Genomic DNA, 19,810 nt, shown 5'->3' on the forward strand with positions numbered 1-19,810 from the left:
AGTGTCAAGAAAGCACATCAAACCAAGACCAATTCCATAAACGATGATTCCAGAGCCCCGAAGAAATACGAGCCCAAGTTTGTCACTGATAATTCCGAAGATGAAGACCCCAACATTGTACGCAACAACGGACAAAAAATAAACATCGTTGAATAATTTGTCTCGTTCGGAGCAATCACGAGTTGAATTTGAGTTCAAAGGGTTGTTGAGCTCTTAAGATTTTAATTAATAATAATGGTCTAGTCCTTACCTTCTCCGACATCAATGCATTTGTCTGCAAAGTAATCTCCCTTCTTAAAGATCGCCGACATCATTCCCCAGCCGAGATACAGTCCATTACAGGTGACACTCTCTAACAATGCGAAACCTACTGCGAGATAATTCATAAAATTTGAGGCCGCCATTCTCTTTTTCTTGTTTTTCTCGAATGTGCGTCGATCGAGTCCGGGGATTGCGTTTGTTTGGCATGGAGCACTATGCAAACAGGAAAAAGGTAGTAAAAATGAAATTGTGAACTACGGTCCTCTTACGAAATTCTACTGAATGAAGAGGGCAATGTCGAAAAAGCTTGATTCGGCATAGAGAAAATAATCGAAGGCGTTCAGCACGCTGCTTTACTTTAGAACTAATTTATTTATCGAATTCATAAAATAGTTCATGAAGCATGATCTCTTGATCTTTTTTGGATTATATTTTGCTACAAAAGACAGGGAGAAACACATGAACTAATAACACTACTGTCCGAGATAATGAAGAGAAGCTTTTGATAACTGGTTGACATCAAGGAAGACTACTCCTTTCGCTTTCAACAAGTATTCATCATTGTAAATTTTCATTTTCTGAAGGCTTTGTTGTTGAGTTACAGTAACTCTTTGTAGAGCATCGTATATCACAAATCTTTGAGGCGGTCATGACTGAGATTTTACAGTTGACAGTAATGCTAGAAAAAAATTCATGGCTGAAAATTCAAAAGGCAAACATTTTCTTGGCTTCAACAACCGGAGCATCAAAGCATAATTCCATGGTTTCTCTCTTTTTTTCCAAAGAAAAATTTTCAACGCGACGATATCTTACCGATTCATTGTGACTCTTTTGAATGCCATGATATTTTACCGGATGTATCCTTGCTGTCTAGTTTACGTTGGCGATCTTTTGTATTTTTAAGGGGGGGCGACGAGAATTTTTTCAGTGGTGGTCGTAATTTGGCTTATACATATAGTATCGATATAAATTAAATATTTTTGGAATCTACAGATTCCGCCGAATCTGTTGTGATCTGACCGAATTGTTCTCAACCGATTTCAAACTATCGTCGTTGAAAAGAATAAGAGCTGTGGAATTCGTCTCGAGGAGTACAACGACTCCAGCTCCATCGAGTGCAACATAAAAGCATGCGGGCATCGATACTCCATGTCTTGCCTAAATATACTTTTTCAAGGACCCCAACCTCACCTTTCACGCAATGGCCAGACGTGCGCACCTGCCCTGCCTGCAGCAAGCCTTACCGAAAAAGCGACATCTTAACAACTGATCCGCTTACTGTCAGAAACGAGAATTCCTCACTTTATTTATCCTCCTTTAAATTCTCCCTAAGATTTATTCACTTACATTGTAAGTCTTACGACGTTTCTCCTCCTTGATTTCATCAAATTTCTTTTCATTGAGAATAATTTTCTTTATTTAACAGAATAGTGTACAATAAATTATATCCTTGAAATAAGACCAGCAAGCCACAGTTACAGTTTTGCCAAATGAAATTGAAGTTCTGATAAATTTTCCCGGGATCGAAAATACTACAGCAACCGCAGGAGCCCATCATGCGGTTCACGGGTTAACCATGAGCAGGGTAGGATCACGTTCGATAACGTTTGTCAGGATTTTGTCCAGATACTTTTTCACCTCTTCGTGTGTCTGTTCCAGCGTCTCGTACTTTTCCTTTAATCCTGGCTCGGCGCAGGAGGCAAGTTCTTCGGCGAAAGAGGATGAGCCTTTTATCGATGATTCAGCCGAAATCAAGGAACGAGCCTGCGTAACTTGGGCCGAAAGAAGCTCATGCTTCAAATCGTCGATTTCGTTTTTGAGCGATTCAACCAGCGAATCGTTTTTTGGACTTTCTACAAAGCAAAAGATAAACGCAACTTTTTCATATCAAGACTTACCTTGAAAGACAGGAATATCAGCAGAATCTTGAGAAGCGATTTTGAGCTTTTCTTCAAGCAAATGTTTTTCTTGCGCTGATTTTTCTAGTGATAACTTTTTGAGAGCTTGACAAAGAGACCTTTTAGAAAAATTTACAAGCTTTGAAAATCAATTTGGCAATAATTGGACGGGTTTATGATAAACAGATAATTTTCCGATGTTTGACAAAAACTAATCTGCAAAGAACTGCTCTCTATCGGCTCTTAGAAACGTAAACCACTCAAAACTTGAGTCTCCATCCCCTTTTACGTTAAATTCCAAGTCCGGTTTTTTGATAACCACGGGACTTGTCGCTTAGCTTTTTCAAAAAAAACATTGTCAAGCTCGTTCCTTGAGCTCTTCTAGTGCCACTTCCAGCACTCTTGTATGCTCCTCGAGGGTCTCCCTTTCTGCGCATGATTTTTCCGTGAGTTTTTGATACTTTTCAAACTGCTCCGCGCTTTTTGATTGATATTCGTCGACTTTTTCTTTGAGTTCGTTGATTTCTTTTTTGTGTTTTTCGTTCTTTGATTTGGCAAGTTCCAGCTCGTTTTTGCTCGTTTCCAAGTTTTTCAAGAGTTGGTTCTTTTCCAATTCGAGGATTTCCGTTTTTGAAGAAAGTTCTTTTTCAAAGGACTTTTTTGTGTTTCTGAGTAAAGTCTCGTTTTCCCTAAAAATATGATTAATTGACGATTTTCGGGCATCGTGGTGGCAAATTTGATTTGGAACGTACGAGCGAAATCGGTCGCGATCTTGTTCGACATCTCGGAGAAACTCCTCTAACTCCAGTAATTTGTTACGTAGCATCAGGTTCTCGACTTTTGCGTTTTCCAATTGTTCTGATTTTAGTTGCTCTGCTTCTTCTATTTGAAAGATTTGTCTTTTCATCAGGTTGACCTGCTGGGTCAAGTCTTTTTCTAGGCTCTAAAATTCATGGAATGCCGTGGTTTATGTTCGGAATGCCTTCATAAGTTGGCAACATAACGTGATTTCGCGCGTCGAGAGCCCTTTTCCTTGAATTGACGAATCTTCGTACTTGATTTTTGGCTTTCTCATTCTACTCGTCGACTTTTTATTCTGCTTTTGTGGTGCTAGAATTTCATATGTCAACCTTATAAACGATAGAAGGAACAAAAGAACCTTCTGGTCCTAGATTAGAGGGCCGGTATTAACAGATAATCCAGCAGATCAGCGAATTACTCGACAGATGTTCCGCGGCGGATTAGCCAAACTTTGACTCTGATTTACGGGCAAAGAACGCCATGTTAATATAAATCGCTGACCTGACCGCATAACACGCACTTACTTTGAGGGAAGCCGAGAATATCCCCTTCGCCTTCCGACTTGTAATCGTACTCGTTGAAGGTTCGCTCGGGGTCATCAGAGCTTGAGCTACAGCTTCTTACTGGATCAGATGGCTCGGAAAAGGAGAATTGAAGCAGGTTTTCTAGCTTTTCTAGTGGTTAGAAATCATTTTTAAAAGAATAAGACCAATTAATCATCAATAAAGAGCTATAATCTAGATCTGGATTCTTGAATAATTATTAATGCAGCATTTGAATAATTAATTCAAGCCACGAATTTCCTTTTGAAAGGGTATCTTTCCGGTGTTTTCTTTGTCCAGCGTATCGATCGCCATTTTGAGTATGACGGGGTCTTCAATTATTCGCGAGAGATGGGTTGTTTGGACAAAGCCGTCGGTTTCTTCGCATAGCTCCCGCAGACGCGCGTTCTTCTCGTCCATTTTTATGAAACTGGGAAAATATATCAAGTCATGTTCATAGAAATCTAATCAATTTCGCTTCTGCCACACGTGCGGGCGGATAGAATTTTCCAATAAAAATCGACAGCGAAGCATTATTTGATTGCCAAGCTGTTGATGGTCAAATAGAATACGTACTGTACCAGTGGATCTATTACAGTTACTATCAACTGTTACAGATCGAAAATACCTTGGATTGACAAAAACTGGCTTGAATTCAAAACAGCTTCTCTTTAGCTTATCACTCTCTTGTTTCATATCCGGAAAAACAAACTCGATGAAAATTCTAGTGCTGCAATAAAAAACCGCTTATCCCCGATCAAAACCCAACTTACCTCAAAGGACACGTGTTTTAATCGCCGACAATCTTCTTATCCTCCGCGCGCAATCTCTTCAAATAATTTTCCTCTCTCTCTTTCTCAACTGCTCTATTTTTTCACACTTCCGCCAAAACACGCAAGCTCGAGCAAGTGTGTTTACGTAACAACTTAAATTTCGACTGAGAAAATGTGCAAATTATTGCCTTTCCCAGTCGTTTCACGAGTTGTTCTCTAAAAACCTCAGAAAAAAAGTCAGATTTTTTATTTCGCGGCGGAGGTTTTTCGCGGTGGAAAGTCGGTGGACGATGGCGCCACCGCGCAATTCGCGCTCTGTAATTCACTGTCTGATTGCTGCTCTTGAATCATTCTTCCCACGGGAGTATTAACTTGTTGAGACAACAGCTCTAGAAACTGTTTGCTTAGGTGACGTAGAGTAGTTGTTGGAGATGATTTTTTGTTTGAAATAACGTAGAATGGGAGTTTACAAATGAGTAATTATAACTTGGAAAAAAATCATGTTCGCTGTTGTTGTTACTAAAAATTCAAATAATATGTAGTAAATAATATACGCCAGCGGCTCATTAAAAAAAGTTTTTAATCAAGAGATCGATTCGTTTTCAAACATTCGAGGAACCTCCTACGTTGTGACCAACATGAGATACCAGCTTTATCAATATTTTCCCGTAAACTTGAAACGACTCGGATACCACCTGAAATATTCTGACTGGAAACCGCACTGTCACTTGACAAAAACGCGCACTCGTAAATTGCAAACTTCATTGCTGAGAAACTCGTTCTACGCCGCGCTCAATTGCCTTTCAAAATTGATCACAAACTTGCCCTGTAATTAGTTAGGTAGTAGCATGTCGTGATTTATGCGGGTTGATTTACAAGCTCAATGTTTTTTTGCAGAAGTAGACGTTTGTCGTTTTTTTTAGAAGGAACATCCTGCTGAGTTTTTGAATTTTTTTAAAAGCTAAAGATGGCGTTTAAGCTGCCTGAACGCATGCAATTGACATGATCAAATGAATCGGCAAGGAATCCGAATTATACGCTTCGCGGACGTGTTAGTGGCGGAAAGGCTCTTTTAAATTGGGCTTGAGTTACGTAAAATTGCAAGTCGTTATCTCGGCTCTTGCAACAGTCGAAACTCGAATTATATTTATTTCAAAAGAAGAAATGCATTATGCAGATTTGAAGTATCGAACTCGTTCCCTATGTCGTAAACTGGACCCATACCAGACTCTGAGTCTTCTATGATTTCAAAATTTTTTTAAATTATTTGCAATCTCTTCTGAAAGTCACCTGTTTCTTCCTTTATTGTACATCTAGTCAAAAACATCCTTCATTCTCATAGTATGAGAATGAGTTTCCACTGGAAGAGAATGCCATCGTCAAGGAAGGAGTATCTTGCCTTAGCAAGACACAAAATTATAATTAGTTGGAAGCCGTTGAAATATATCTGTCGTATTTGCGAAGCGGAGCACCCATAAATACTCTGATGACAACGGACAATTTTCAACTATGCGCCTGAAAATCTTGTTTCTTAGAAAAGGGTACCTCTTTTGGATAATAATCATCATTGTAGGTATCATTTCGCAGCTTTAGTTGTGACTATATTTAGGAAATATGCATTCTTAAGAGAAAACCCTTAGTTTTTCTGACTTCAACTTGTCACAATGATTCATTGTCAATTAAGAAATGTTACGAGACTGAAGAGTTCCTCTCCCAAGAACCAGTTTCGAAAATCGAAGAGCTCAAAACCACACCACTTGTATTTACGAAAGAAGAAGACGAAGCGACTCTCAGGCGCTGCTAAAAGCAGCAATTTTACGATCGGCTTGTGCTCCGCCATCTTTTCTCGAAAACACTCGTTCTGGAATCAACAACGACTAACCCTGTTTCTCCTTGTGAATCAATTTGTTTTCAGTTGCCGAAATCTTCCGACTCTGTCCGGGAAGTCTGCATGCAAGGATGCCCTTATCCATTGTGGAAAATAAGTCTCGGGACAGAAACTCATTCCTTTTTTACTTGTAAAAAAATTAAAGAGGCAAAAATCAAATACTCTCGATAGTGGCTGCAATGACAATTTTTATGGAAAAATAAGGGATCATGATCACCAGATTAAGGTTATTCATAAAATATAAAATACAGCTTGTCCATTTCGTTAGTAATTCTGCAGTTAAGTCATCTCGGTTGTTTATTGAATACAATTTTCTGATTTTGTAGACTTCAAAAAAGCGATTACAACATCGATTTATTGTATATTTGGAATAGTGTCCAAGATCTTTGCCTAATCTTTCTCGTCGATATCTGCCCCTTCATCTAGCAGATTTTCAGGTCGAGCTGTGTTGATGAAAAGTGGCATGTTAGAACTCTAATTGCTTCGGACCATTTCACAACGCAATTTCTGCACCGTTTCTACACAAGCATTCATCCCAGCATATAAGAGGAACTGATCAGAAACTCTCAAGACAAGAGATAGAGAAGAAACGCGAGGCTAGATGGAATGGATCGAGACAAGGGTTAAAAATTAGGATACAATTCATATCTTAAAAACATTGGCGTCACCTGCTTTCCAACCAGTGTTTGAAATAATGGTCAAAACTCTCGTGAGCGAGTGAGCGCGAGAAGAGGTCCTCAGAATTTTAACACGAGTGAGCGAGCGCGAGCAGACTCTTTTGATTTTTTCGTGAGCGAGCGAGCGCGAGCGCAGATACCAGGATTTTTCTATTAGTGAGCAAGCGTGAGCGCTCGCTCGCTCGCTCGCGCTCACTCGCAGCTTTTCAACTATGTCTTCATTGAGTGATTTCTTGAAAAATTCTAATACTTTTAAATATGAAGGACTTTTAACTATCATAAGTTAATGATGTGTATTCTTACGAGATTAAAAGATAATTTAAGATAGATTTCATAAATATTAAATGATTTTGTCATGAGGGTGACTTCACTAAAAATAACTGTGAGCGAGCGCGAGTGAGCGCAAGCAGGGACCTTGGAATTTTATGGTGAGTGAGCGAGCGCGAGCAAAGGTTCTCGAAATCAACGTGAGTGAGTGAGCATGAGCGCTCGCTCACTCGCTCGCGCTCACCATTTTTTCAAACACTGTTTCCAACTAGGCATTTTTAAAAAGTCAGAACATAAAATTATCTTGTTTAATTTTTTGATAACTCGATTCTCTTAACGTCTCCTTCCCGAAACATACGCGGAGATATCAAAACATCGATCATAATTATTAATTAAGAACTAAAGAAATTTTCAACCTTGACTTTCAGCCAGTGTCGAATATCATCCAAAAGGAGTTGAATTTTTGGGAGAAGGAAAAATCCCACAATACAACAAAACATACTTGCTGTGTTTTTGATGAGTAAGAAATTCAAGAATTTCAAATTATAAAGATTGCTTTTAATATTTTTAGGCAAGAAAAATGTGTTTATGAGTGTCCTCTTCCGTCAAAAGAAGATATGATTGTTGCATCCTTCCTTGGCCTTTTCATCATGTTAGGAAAGAGTGAGATTATAAGCTCCTAGTCTAAGCTTTGAATTGAGATTGATCTCAACAAACAGGAACTGTGGTGATTCTCTACCTCTGCATATACTTCGGCCTTTGTCTGAAAAACTTTCTCTTTCCCAAGAAAACCGCCACCAACGGAAAAGATTATGTCGACTGAATACTCTTACGTTTTGTGATTATTAACTAAATAAACTTGACTAATGATCAGTCGCCATTCACCTCCACCGCTGATCATTTTTGTTAAATATAATGTTCTCATGATTCTCACCGTGATTAAACATGAGACAGTAGTTTTATGGTGCTCGAATCTGATCTTTAAATTCGACGGGTGGCGTCAATTTTCCCACTTGTGTTTGCCTCGATTCTCCATTAATCGATTTTTTTCTAATTAGAAATAAAATCTGAAAAAATTACCCGGGAAACAAGTATTTGCTCTTTGCAATTGTAATTTATGGAAAGTATCGCGGCGGAAATCAAGCGGAAACGGCAGAGAACGGTAAACATCCCATAGCTGGAAAAACTCACTAGAGAGACATAACAACTATCGCTGCTTAGAAAAATATTTGTTTTATTACAAAAAGGGTAGAAAAAGAAAGATAGAGCAATAGAAAGACTGAATATACAGGAGATAGAAAAATAAAAATGAAAATACAAGAAAGTTAGCTGAGTTATTCTTTTGGGAAAGGATGGGTGAGGATGGATTCTTGGAGCTTGAGAAGCTGGTTTTTGATCGAAGTGATTTCTTTGAGGACAGAAGCTCTAAAAGAATCTTGGCTCTGGCTCTGAGGCTCGGTTCCTGATTCAAGCTTTTCAATTTTTTTCAGATGCACATTTGCACAGATTTTTCGATCAACAAAACGAACACTTAAAGCAACAAATTCTGAATCACAAGAACACTAACCTACCTTGACTGCTCAAATTCTAGTCATATTTTTCTGAGTGCGCTAAGACTCGAAAAGTGTCACTCAGTGCGACATTGAAAAGCCATTCCTGGGGATGATTCGCATGAGGAGAACTTGAGCTTTCTCGTGTTGACTTGTGAAGCTAGAATCTCACGATGAGGTGTACTTGTCTGCAGCGACTGAGTTCCCTTAACAGGAAATTTGGGGAAAGTGATAAAATGCTGCACCTAATTAATCAAAAGGGGTGATTATTGCTGTCAAGAGTAATTAAAATTCCGCGGTTATACGTGAAAATATGTTCTTGTTTAACCGATCGGGTCCAAATTGAACTGTTTACAAGCAAATGGAACTTACTTGACTAGCAGTTGGCTGGGAAAAGAGCGGCTGCGAGGTTGTTGAAAGCCCCTAAAATAGGATTCTCTTGAGATTATACATACAAACCCACTTATTTACTCGAGCTTTGAACCCGGAAGTTTTTAATGCTAAAAACAACATATTTCTTAATCCAAATGAATGGTCATTTTGGGACATTTTTTATGCAAGAGCTGCGTGAGAAGAAATGAATAGAAATCATGTGGTAAACGATCAATCTCAGCATCCCTCCTACTGCGGAGTTTATGAGAGCGGAATAGAAACGTTTTGATATGATACGAAACGCTCTAGTTCATCAAGTTTAAATGAAGGTCATCGCTAAATAGATCCCACAGCTACTGGGCAGTTAAGTTGGTTTCACATGATAATTAAACTAAGAAGAAACCTTCCTGAGAGGGCTGAGAAAAGCTGGAATCTCCTTGCGAAGGGCTGGTTTGATCATTCATCCCAAGCGGGTCGTCGTCTGAGTCGATCTAAAAATATTTCAAGTTGGTAATTTCTTCTTCGCTTTCACGTCCTCTCTCTATGGCGCGAAATGGATAGGTAAAGAACGTACCACGGAGGAGGGTAGATCGATGGAAATGTCGACCTCTGCAGGTTGGATTCGTATCTGGTTGATCAGTTACAAACCCGCGGGTTTTCATTCGAACAACTCAGCTGTATAAATACAGTAAACGACAGCGTATATTTCACTCCGATCAATAAGAGCTTTAGGGGACTTGTCAGCGCCCTAGCTGCAAAGCTTACAACTGTAGAACTAATCCCTACAGTATTTCATGGCTTGGTTGGCTCAAACCCTCTTGAATCCTTTCCTGAAGCAGTGTCTCCCAAAGCTTCCAGCTCCTAAAGAGTCACGTGTGAGTTGACAATAAATTAGAATATGAATTCATCTTATCCTTTCTTGCGCGCAGATGTCGACATGACTTTTCTCCTGTTAACTGATCATAGTCATTTCAAATAATGTCGCAAATCTGGGCCATTATCATCTGAAAGCATTCAAATCACCTGAGTCCCAAGAAATGCTTCTTTTTTCGCCAAGAGATCCGGAAGTAGTTCAGGCTTCTCCAGCTCGACAAAAGCTTTTTAAATCGGATGAATTACCTTTTCTTTACAATCGAAATTGATGTAATATTAAGCTAGACAGCAGGAATTACAGCAGGCTCGCCGAAAGAGCTATTGCTGACTGTATCACCTGAGTAAGTAAGTGAATTCGATCCTTTCCGATCGGAGTGTCTTTCCGCGGTTGCTCCTCGGGCTCGACCTCGTCCCTGAATAATAGAGCTCAATTAGAGTGAAATCGAACCCCTGGGTGGCCCCAACGAATTGTTATCCAAAACACTAGTTCTACCTAACCGACTTGATCCTAAAAAAGGTCTTACCAGAACCTCACGTGACGGCGTTTGGCACGTGTTTGCGTAGCATCGTAAGGATAAGTATAGGTTCGGCGCACAAGTCTGCCAGCTTCTCAAAGGGTACAAAAATGATTCAACAATTTGGAATATGATATCGCCGCGGTACACAATCGGAAAAACGAGAGTCTCTACCGTCGAGCTATTTGAAAATAAAAAATATTCTCTTTATCAAAAGAACAGTCAGAAAAAGGGGCGACTATTGAATAACTGGTCGAGTTTTTCGTGTGATTTAGAGGCTGAGGAAATGGGGCGGGTTTCAAAAGTTATTTATAGCGATATTTGAGATCTAAAGTGTCGCGAATTTCCGTATAATGTTTTGTGAGTCTCCTACCCCGTTCCTTCGTTATCAGTGCTGATCCACGAGTCGTCCTTGAGGTCTAAAGGGGTCATAAAACCAGTTCTTTTTGTCATCAAGAAAACCTGGAAAGAGGGTACCTGAAAGATCGGAGACGGTGTCATCCGAGGTGTCGAGGGGAAAGATCTCCTTGAACGTCTTGGAAGTCATCCTTTCCACAAAAAGATCGCTGAACTTATCTGTGGAAGGAGAGTAGAAAAAGCAACAAGTGGAAGTGACGTTCTAGAAAACCTCCGAGAAAATTCCAAAACAAAGCAGATGATATCATTTTATCGGCGCTCAAGTTATAATGGAAACTCACTCAGGCGGGACGGACAACTCATTTTTTTGAATTTATGTTCGTTTTTTCTCTTACTGTATCAAATGATGACCTGCAGCGAAGTTATTGGACGCATAATTCTGACAATTCTAATCAATGTGAAAACGATGCTACCATAGAACATCTATTCTTAATGCTTTTAACTAGCAAACTATCGATACAAACATGAATTATGATTATTCAATCAATTTTGACAAACATTAAACATGCTCTGCCTATTTCCAAGTCTCATGAAAACCTCCACAAGATCTGGATAATGCATTTTATTTGACGCAAGTCTGTTTCTCCTGACTTCACTTACCATTCAATTATTCCTTGTCAAATATTAGCTTTTTCTTCAATTTCTTTCATTAGTAAATTCCACGTCAAACGACCTTGATCAACTGACGAATGCCCTCAAGTGTTACTGTTAATCGATCATAAAGCAAACTTCTTGAGTCAATAAAAATCTCAGAACTCGCCATAACTTTGTAAGAGGAGAATGGATAAAATATCGCTTCTTTGATGAAAACCGCTATTCGTCAGATTGAGACACTTTTATGGACATTTTGTGATCCCGAGGTAATAAAAAGTCAAAGTCCCTTGAAGGCCTTTCAAGGTCAAGGAAAATGCCAATTTGGCAATTTGGAAACTTTAAGTTTTTCTTTGCCAAATGCCTCCTAAATCCAAATGCAAATGCTTGTTAAAACCGACTAAATTTTCTCATGAGAATTTGATGTTTTTCAGACGCAAGACAAAAAGACCGGACGACGATTATTTTTTAATTTGGATCCTTACGATCGATATTAAGATTTATTAATGTTTTGTTGCAAAAAATAATAATAAAACAGGTCTGTTGAAAAACCGAATGTACAGTTGCTTATTTAACAAGATTTCTGAAACAGTTTAAATAAGAGGTATGAAGAAAAGCATAATAAAATGGTAATTACAGTCTATATTTTCTAGGGAGTTAGTTTAGGTAAGAAGGATTGAGCGAATGAACTTTTTAAATCCAAAATACATACAGAAATCGGGTTATTTTTTGAAGGTGTTGTGGTGTTGGTTGGCTACAGTTGGAAGCTGGGCAGGTCTGCGGTGTACAGTACGGGTCGTTTTTTGTTCAAATCGGCTACTGGTTACTATCATGAAACGACGGTATTCAGCTTTTCCGTCGATTCGAAGCTGATTAGGTCGCTGGAGGCCGAGCTGGAGTACTCTGAGTAGCTGCTGCTGGCGGTGCTCTGCGTACTGCTAGCGCTCGTGGTCTGATTCAAATATTCTAGATTGGAGGACAGCTGTCTTCGTGGGTGAATAGTCTCCTCGGGTGGAGGAAACTCGATATATTTTCGCGGGACGGTGCCGATTCCGCCCGACTTTCGAAAGTCTTTCATCGCCAAATACCAATCGCGATCGATGAAGGCCAGAATCTGGATCGTCTCGCGTTCCTGTAGGCAGAGTTGGCTGTCGTCCGTGGGTTCAAAGGGGTACAGACTGGTTGCGATCTGCGGCGCGTCCGGCATCAAAAGCCGCATTTCGCCAAAGATCGGATAGGTGAGGTAGTAGTCGACGAGGTCAGTGATCGTGCGGAACTTTCTCTTCCAAATGTGAACGTGTCCCTTGTTCTTGTCCCAGTGGACGCGCATGTGGCCGATTTTGTTGCGCAGTTTGATAGAGAGGGAGAATCCTTCGTGGCTCTGCGAGCACCGAACCACGAAACATCCACGCTCCCTTTTCTTGTCTTTGAGATAAAACTCAGCGTTGGTTCTGGTGATATTTGGGATTAACCACGGAATCGGGTCGATGTCCACCCAGTAATGATGCACCAAACCAATGGTGTTGGATTTGTCGAGCGCGAGCGCCCAGTCCTTCGAGTAAAAGTAGTCCACGACGCGGAGCGTATCTCCAGCTTTGAAGGACAATTCTCTATAGGTCCGTTTCGTTGGATCGCAATCCGCAAGGACCATTTCGCTCTCTCCATCGTGATTTCGCAGTGTTGTTACTTCCATCTTCTTTCAATATCTCTGATGCATAAATTATTTACTCTTCCGCAAGAAATTGATCGTCTCTCGGTACTTTTAGAGTTTTTATGACACGAGAAAAAAACGGTTGTCTTTTTTTCTATCTATTTTTTTTACTTTGGGTGTGAAGCGATCTCGAGGCCCTTCTTTTATGGATTCGATGGGAGCGCCAGAGCGCTTGAGCTTATAGATTCTCCTTCAAAAGAAAAATTATCGTTACGAAGCCTCGCCTCATCCCTCGTTTTCTGCAGCAATCTTCATTATTTAATGCCAAGACTCTTGACTCACGAGGAAGTTTATGAATAACAAAAAAAATATTTTCATATTAAGATTTTTTGATAAAATGAATTTGATAAACATAAATTTAGGTAATATTAAACACAATTTCTACCAATTTTTTTCTTTAAAAGAATGTTTATCATTTTAAATTTATCGTTACGTAATTATTTTTATTTTACTTATTCAACAGACAGTTTTAGTCAGACTTTAGCAAAGCTGTATTAACTCCTTAGCGTAGAAAAGAAACAACGAAATAAAGCAGATTGAAGGATGTGACACCGGTGATTATCGCTAGATTCTTATGTCATCCAGCAGGGGAGAGTTTCTCATGTCAGACGTACACTTCTGTAACACGCCTCTTTTTTGTTTACGCGGTGTTATCGGAATGCCAATATTTTCACTCATTCTTTAAGTTATTTTGTTTTCAACTTTACTCGAACTTTTTTGTCTACTGTAGCTCACAGTCCCCCAAGATCAATGTCAGACATGATGCCAATAGCATGTATAGGCCTAAGCATAACAACAATCGTTATCATGCCTATTTTTCTTTGCTGGGTAGTTATTACCAATAAAATGTTTTGAGAATCCATGAATTTATTCTCTTTGGGACTTAACAACTTGAAGTTATCAGAATTGAAGCAAACTATGCTCAATCATCATATTGTACGGGCACTTGTTTGCGGGATTTAATGATCTTGTCCGATGGACAATATTCTTTCTCCACCGGAAGAGAATAAATTTTCTTGTATTGAAAGATTGTGCAATAGCAGTTTTCCGCACCGGTGGCAGCTGGATAGAATGATTCGCCGTGAATTAATATTAAATTAATCGACCTGTAGTCAACAGGGCAAAATAACTAATTCTGAATAAGGAATCGGAAGACGATTCCAAATTTGAACAAAAAATGATTTCCTTAGAAATGAAAAGCCAGGACTATAATTCACACGTCCAGACCCTTCCCGTCTAGGATTTATAGCACTTGAGTGAAGTAATCATTTGACTCCTTGTGATGGTCATTTTTTTCGGGGCTTTAATCCGAATCATATTTTTATGTTTTCTGTTTTCGATTGAGAAAATAATGACCATCGATCATGTTATTGTCCATTTTTATTGCTTCAAAGATCAAAGGTCCAAAAACAGAAGGCATTAAAAAAGTGCGGACTTTATTCGCTGAATGGCGGTTAAATTTGAGAAGAATTTAAATATTGACCTAAGCATTCGAATTCAGAATCAGCGGAAGTAAAAGTGTATATTTACAGACAGCAAGAACTTCTCCGACATAACAATTGAGGTTTGGTATGTGGGGCTGAAGCGTTACGCAAGACGGTTAACTTATCGTGGCGGCAGTTATCGTCACCGTCTTCACCGTTGACTGTCTTGAGGGCAAAAGAATCAAGACGCTCTCGTTGTTTATCGCGATGTTGATGCAACCACGTTGAAGAGGGTTTTCCCAACCGGCGGAATCGCCGTCGCCCCGACGTGGCCTCCCACAGCCTCTGGTAACGTTCATCTGGTTCACGTCCTGGCTTGATAATGCATATTCTCTAATACGATTCATACGTGCACTTGCTTAACCGTAGATGCCATGTTTCGTCATAAAGGGCGACTTCCCTTTTCGTGAAAAATTCATGAGTCTATCCGTAGCCAGATAAATATTAAATAAGATGCGATAACTGAATTATTAAAGCCCGTATAATAACATAGACGATTACGTAATCGGCCGTCTCCTTCTCCGATTCAGACAAGAATGGCCCAGGTCAAATATGAATGTTGTGAGGCTAGATACTTTTTTTATTATTTAAGTGAACTGTGATGGAACATTCATAATACAGTAATACGAACTGGCAGCTTTTCTGAAAGAGCTCAGGAGGCATTCAAGTCTTTGAAGTAAGTCTTGTATATGTCGACATATGGAAAGATATCTTCAGCAAGCTCGATGTGGAAGGCATCCTTCTTTATCAAATACTGTCGTAACGGCTTGAACTCCAAGTTTTGCAAATTAGTTTTTAGACTACTGTCGTTTCCGGAGGGCGGGCGGAAATAAAATTTCTGCATAAAATTCGGAAGAATAAGTTTATGAGTCGTTATCTCAAGCCATTTCCTTTACGATTTTATTTGAATTCGGGCCCCAGTCGATTCTGCTGTCGAAGTTGTCGTTTCTCTAAGAAAACATGTTATCGAGCATCGAGGAAAAAAAACTAACGTTGTAAAGAATTCCAGGGCCAGCATAGTCCACATCCGATAAGAGCTCGCATCCTGGGGTTATCCACTGCACAACAACGTACTTATCCTTCCTGTTGACCTAATAAAATTCGCCTGCAGTTTCTGTTCAAATGTCAAAGCCTACCTTGAGAAGTTTTCCAACTAAAGGCCGTCGCACCGTATCTAGCGGGCGGGATTCAGTCTTGATTCTCAATCCTGAGACTATCAAATTTAAAAAGTGACTAGAAAGGACGCTGAACCCCAAGCATAATTGCTGCCTCCCGAATCATTCAGCGGCACATTTCGTCCTCCAACACTAATCGGTTAATTTAGTAACTTATTATAAGACTTATTCACGCGGTCTTGGCGACCGACTGGCTGGCCACTTTTTGCAGTAAAAAGATGACCCATTAGAGGGACGCTAGGAAATGTTAAAAAGAAAGTACCCGTTTTTATGATCCTCGATTGCTTGTTTCAGCTCATTTCGCTTGTCACCCAGTCTCCTTTTGACTTTTCTTTCATGTGTTGCTCTCTCCCTCGATTTTTTCGTGTCCTCAGCATTTTCGGTATCACCCCACTCGCCACTCTCCGGGTCAGTGCCTGATTCAGGCCGGTACTCTTCATAGCTAAAGTAGCCTTTGATATCTTTTTCTGACACCTTTTTTCCATCATCTTCTATAAGTTCTGATCCATAAGGTTTGATGTTATATTCCTGTTTTTGGAGTTCCGAATGAATAATTCGACAGACGAAAATGTGTCTAAGTCTCGGGAACCAGACCTTAATTCTCCGCGGAAAACTTGATAAAAGTTGAAGAATGAGCGCCTAATTATAGCTATTAAAAATGGATCTTCACACATGACTACATTTTCTATCTTGTCAACTTTTCCTTTTGATATCAAAAGCCCAATACTTCTCGTTCGGCTGTACCAACATGCCCTTGGTCAGAACCTGTCGCATAATAGAAGGCGAGAGCAGCTTCGGATTACTTCATTATCTTGACGATTTTCGAAGCTCTCTCACCTGGTTTAGCGCGGCAGGTGCGTTGAACTTGCTGAAAACCTCCATATAATCCGATTGGATGTCTTGATCGCTTCGCGCGTTCCTGTTTTCAGTCCACATCCGGACCATGAGAATACGAACGTCCCAGTTTGTCCTGTAGTAGAAACATTTGCTGCTATTCGCACAAGCGGCCGCTAAATCCAAGTTTTAAAGAATATAAAAATATTTGCTTTACAAAATTAGTTAAAAAAGAGCATTCAATCATTTTCCTATTACTAATAGGCTATCAGGAACTGTTAAACAGTAAAATTATAAGGAAAAACAAGTGATTATTAACAAAGTAATTAATTTTAAAGACATGTAAAAGCTCGTTCAAAATAATAAAGGAAAAATTAATGAACGAGAATATTAGCTGAGAAAATAGCAGGCACGTTACGTGAACATGCTTTTGTTGGCGAAGCTATAAGTAAAGACTTTTTGCCGAAGGCTTGAATCAAGTCTTTGACCTTCTTATTCACACATGAATAAATGACCACTTCCGCATTTTACGTATTTTAACGAGCACGGCAATTAATCATGATTACGTACCAAGGTGATCTTTTCGCGGGACAAGGCGGTAATGCTGCTCCAGGGTTCCCTTTTATCGGATGAGAAAACTAGGACATGGCCTTGTTAATCTTGGAAAATCTTGTTACAAGATTCTTGTATCCATCTCTCATCCAAATGCCTGATAATCTTGGTTGTTCAACTTGAAAATCGACTTTTTTGGCTTTGTCATAGTTAAATAAAAAAAAACAAGATAACAAGGTTTGATTTCTTGATCTAATTTAATTACCTAATTTTACATTAAGGATATAGCCTATGAAATTGAACTTTCATAGCGCCTAAATGCGACGTCAGATCATATTATTTCAAAAGAAATCCCAACTAAAAATGTACGCAGAACTCGATTGTGGTACTTTTTTAAAATTTTTCATTTGAAATTCTCTCTGTAGAACGTTTTGAAATCTTACGATCGCGATTTCTCGAAATTTTTACATTAAATCGCTAAAACTAAACCCATGACTGCATTAGCAAAATGCTAAACTAGAATATTGTGGCTGAAAATTTTTCAAACTCAGGCAAATTTCTATTCTAGTGTTTTCCTCTTTCTTGCTCCTGTTTTTCTTCCATGCGCGCTTTTTTGGGTCCAACCAATCAAAGCGCTCTTTCAAACGCGCATTTTCTCTCGGGAAAGAGGAGTCGAGAGATTGAGCACCCAGCGCAGCGCTTTTTACACTATTCACGCGCCGAGGAAGCCTCACGGAAATGGCTCTAAAATCGGTTTTTGTCGGAATTAGAGAAAACCGAACCCACAATTTTGTAGATAAGGGTCTAGATTATCTTTCTATCAAAAAAACTCGACCGATTTAATGTAAAAATTTCGAGAAATCGCGATCGTAAGATTTCAAAACGCTCTACAGAGAAAAATTCAAATGAAAATTTTTAAAAAAGTACCAGAATCGAGTTTTGCATACATTTTTAGATAGAATTGATTTTGAAATACAATGATCCGACGTCGCATTTGGGCGCTATGAAAGTTCAATTTGAAAGGCTATATCCTTAAATTCTATAATATATAAAATCTATAGGCTTTTCAGTGATTGAAAACAGCAATTTGGGGAAAATATCTCCATAAAATCATGTCGAGGTGAATATCTCGTCACGTGAGTGCCGGACTTCATAACCAGAATCCGAGTATAAAAAAGATAATTTGAAATCGAAGACTCGGACAAGATATCTTATATATCGGACAAGGCCATGTGCGTATATGCAAATGAATATGCTGTCTTATCGCCAAAAGCGATAGGCTTTAGCCATTCCTTAAAATTTGAACTTTGCAAAATATGATAAAAGGTCCGATCGTAAATGTTTCTCGAATTGATCGGGATTTTATCGTCATCAACCTCTCGCGTTCGGTAAGTTTGATAGAGGAATAACATGTCCATGATTCTTGTGAAATTTTCTAAAAAGAACTTGGTAAGAATAACAAAAAAAATCGAAACTTACGATGAGTTAAACGAAGCAGAGCAGGTTTAACATAGTCGTACCAAACTGCTGTTGATGCGCAAAAGTCTAACGGACAAGTAAATTTTCCTGATTTGGAAGTGATAAAAATTACCGCAAATTTCTAAGAGCGCGCAAGTATCAACCCACGTAAGTCGAACTGGCAGTCGATGAATGGCGGCTAGGTAAATGCTGACAATATGAGGCGAGAATTTTAAATCTTTCAAGACGAGTTTTTTCATGAAAAAAGTGTTGGTACTATCAGATAAGAAACCCGTGGCTATGTTAGAAGTACTTCCTTCTTTGAAGGAAAACTGCGAGTCGAGTCCAAATGCGCCCCAAAGATGAGTATTTTTGAACATTTTCTTCATAATCTTGAATCTGAAACGCCCTTTTGCATCATCTTGAATGATATCTCCGACATTGATGTCGACGTATTCTTCTTCTCCGTCCCCACACGTCACGTGTAAATATTCCGATTCTTTTTCAAGGTCAAAAAAGGAGCTTGAATAGCGATAGTTTGAAATTTTCGACCGTTCCTTCAAGAAAGAACATCCCCATGAAGTTCTTGATCTGCAAATTGTGCTCTCCCTCGACCGAATAGAATTCAGTTGGATCACTTTCCAGTGTCCATTCTCGCTGTTTCTCCGCAATAGCCATTTTTCGCTTTCGCTCGGCCTGAATTTCGGGATACAATACTCGCGAAAAATATCATTTTTCTTGTATCTAGAATTCTAGTTTGTAGAATTGAAAGGATTTGTATCCGAATTGCCTTTTCCCTTTTTCGTTGTCGCACTTCGGCTTTACTGAGTTTCATCGCGAAATTCGCGAACGCATTCTTCTTCTTCCTTCTGTCTTCATTTTCCGCTTCCAAACTTTGCCAACTGTTCGCTTCCGTCACAGTTTCTGTCTGCGCACTGTCTGGCGCCCCAGAACGCACCATCCTTGTCAGCAGAATCAGGGTGGACCAGGCCGTTTCTGACCTGTTTCCGTTATCCGGAAAAAAAACCCGATTCTAAATTCGGGCGCGCGTATTTTCTGCCAATCAGACGCAGCTATTTCTCGCACGCGGGCCGTTCGTGTTTTTGGAATTTCTCACTTTTTATCCCTTTTTTTCCAGAGAGAAATCTGAAGAAAAATCGTTAAAGTGAAT

At 39.4% G+C, this 19,810-nt stretch overlaps 6 protein-coding genes and 1 long non-coding RNA gene across 7 annotated transcripts; all 7 read right to left on the minus strand.

Moving 5' to 3' along the window:
• Window positions 1-721: 721 nt before the first annotated feature.
• Window positions 722-1,222, minus strand: LOC145695384 (uncharacterized). The gene is made up of 3 exons (XR_014133707.1): window positions 1,114-1,222; window positions 980-1,069; window positions 722-940 (listed from the first exon to the last, which is right to left on the minus strand). It is a non-coding gene; the product is annotated as an uncharacterized LOC145695384 (long non-coding RNA).
• A 438-nt stretch (window positions 1,223-1,660) lies between these two features.
• LOC145712039 (uncharacterized) lies at window positions 1,661-3,922 on the minus strand. The gene is made up of 7 exons (XM_081789727.1): window positions 3,754-3,922; window positions 3,485-3,634; window positions 3,203-3,269; window positions 2,912-3,100; window positions 2,530-2,848; window positions 2,160-2,253; window positions 1,661-2,114 (listed from the first exon to the last, which is right to left on the minus strand). Exons 1-7 carry the CDS (start codon window positions 3,920-3,922, stop codon window positions 1,825-1,827), a joined length of 1,278 nt encoding a protein of 425 aa, XP_081645853.1. The 3' UTR covers window positions 1,661-1,824.
• Window positions 3,923-10,197: 6,275 nt separating this feature from the next.
• LOC145712041 (uncharacterized) lies at window positions 10,198-11,015 on the minus strand. Its single transcript, XM_081789728.1, has 4 exons — window positions 10,895-11,015; window positions 10,791-10,836; window positions 10,427-10,501; window positions 10,198-10,315 (listed from the first exon to the last, which is right to left on the minus strand). The coding sequence occupies exons 1-4, from the start codon at window positions 10,962-10,964 to the stop codon at window positions 10,198-10,200; spliced, it is 309 nt and encodes a 102-aa protein (XP_081645854.1). The 5' UTR covers window positions 10,965-11,015.
• A 1,239-nt stretch (window positions 11,016-12,254) lies between these two features.
• On the minus strand, window positions 12,255-13,118 carry LOC145712042 (growth factor receptor-bound protein 2-like). The gene has a single exon (XM_081789729.1). The coding sequence runs from the start codon at window positions 13,116-13,118 to the stop codon at window positions 12,255-12,257; it is 864 nt and encodes a 287-aa protein (XP_081645855.1).
• Window positions 13,119-15,181: 2,063 nt separating this feature from the next.
• Window positions 15,182-16,876, minus strand: LOC145712043 (uncharacterized). The gene is made up of 9 exons (XM_081789730.1): window positions 16,867-16,876; window positions 16,633-16,805; window positions 16,390-16,434; window positions 16,058-16,323; window positions 15,878-15,927; window positions 15,757-15,794; window positions 15,613-15,711; window positions 15,511-15,570; window positions 15,182-15,374 (listed from the first exon to the last, which is right to left on the minus strand). Exons 1-9 carry the CDS (start codon window positions 16,874-16,876, stop codon window positions 15,273-15,275), a joined length of 843 nt encoding a protein of 280 aa, XP_081645856.1. The 3' UTR covers window positions 15,182-15,272.
• LOC145709118 (uncharacterized) lies at window positions 16,460-19,135 on the minus strand. The gene is made up of 6 exons (XM_081786804.1): window positions 18,773-19,135; window positions 18,661-18,726; window positions 18,474-18,616; window positions 17,200-17,371; window positions 16,633-16,805; window positions 16,460-16,587 (listed from the first exon to the last, which is right to left on the minus strand). Exons 1-4 carry the CDS (start codon window positions 19,026-19,028, stop codon window positions 17,327-17,329), a joined length of 510 nt encoding a protein of 169 aa, XP_081642930.1. The 5' UTR covers window positions 19,029-19,135; the 3' UTR covers window positions 16,460-16,587; window positions 16,633-16,805; window positions 17,200-17,326.
• A 14-nt stretch (window positions 19,136-19,149) lies between these two features.
• On the minus strand, window positions 19,150-19,793 carry LOC145712044 (uncharacterized). Its single transcript, XM_081789732.1, has 2 exons — window positions 19,430-19,793; window positions 19,150-19,335 (listed from the first exon to the last, which is right to left on the minus strand). Exons 1-2 carry the CDS (start codon window positions 19,598-19,600, stop codon window positions 19,150-19,152), a joined length of 357 nt encoding a protein of 118 aa, XP_081645858.1. The 5' UTR covers window positions 19,601-19,793.
• Between the last annotated feature and the right edge of the window lie 17 nt (window positions 19,794-19,810).

This window comes from Oikopleura dioica, chromosome 1 (assembly GCF_907165135.1).
Source record: "Oikopleura dioica chromosome 1, OKI2018_I68_1.0, whole genome shotgun sequence".
Lineage (NCBI taxonomy): Eukaryota > Metazoa > Chordata > Appendicularia > Copelata > Oikopleuridae > Oikopleura > Oikopleura dioica.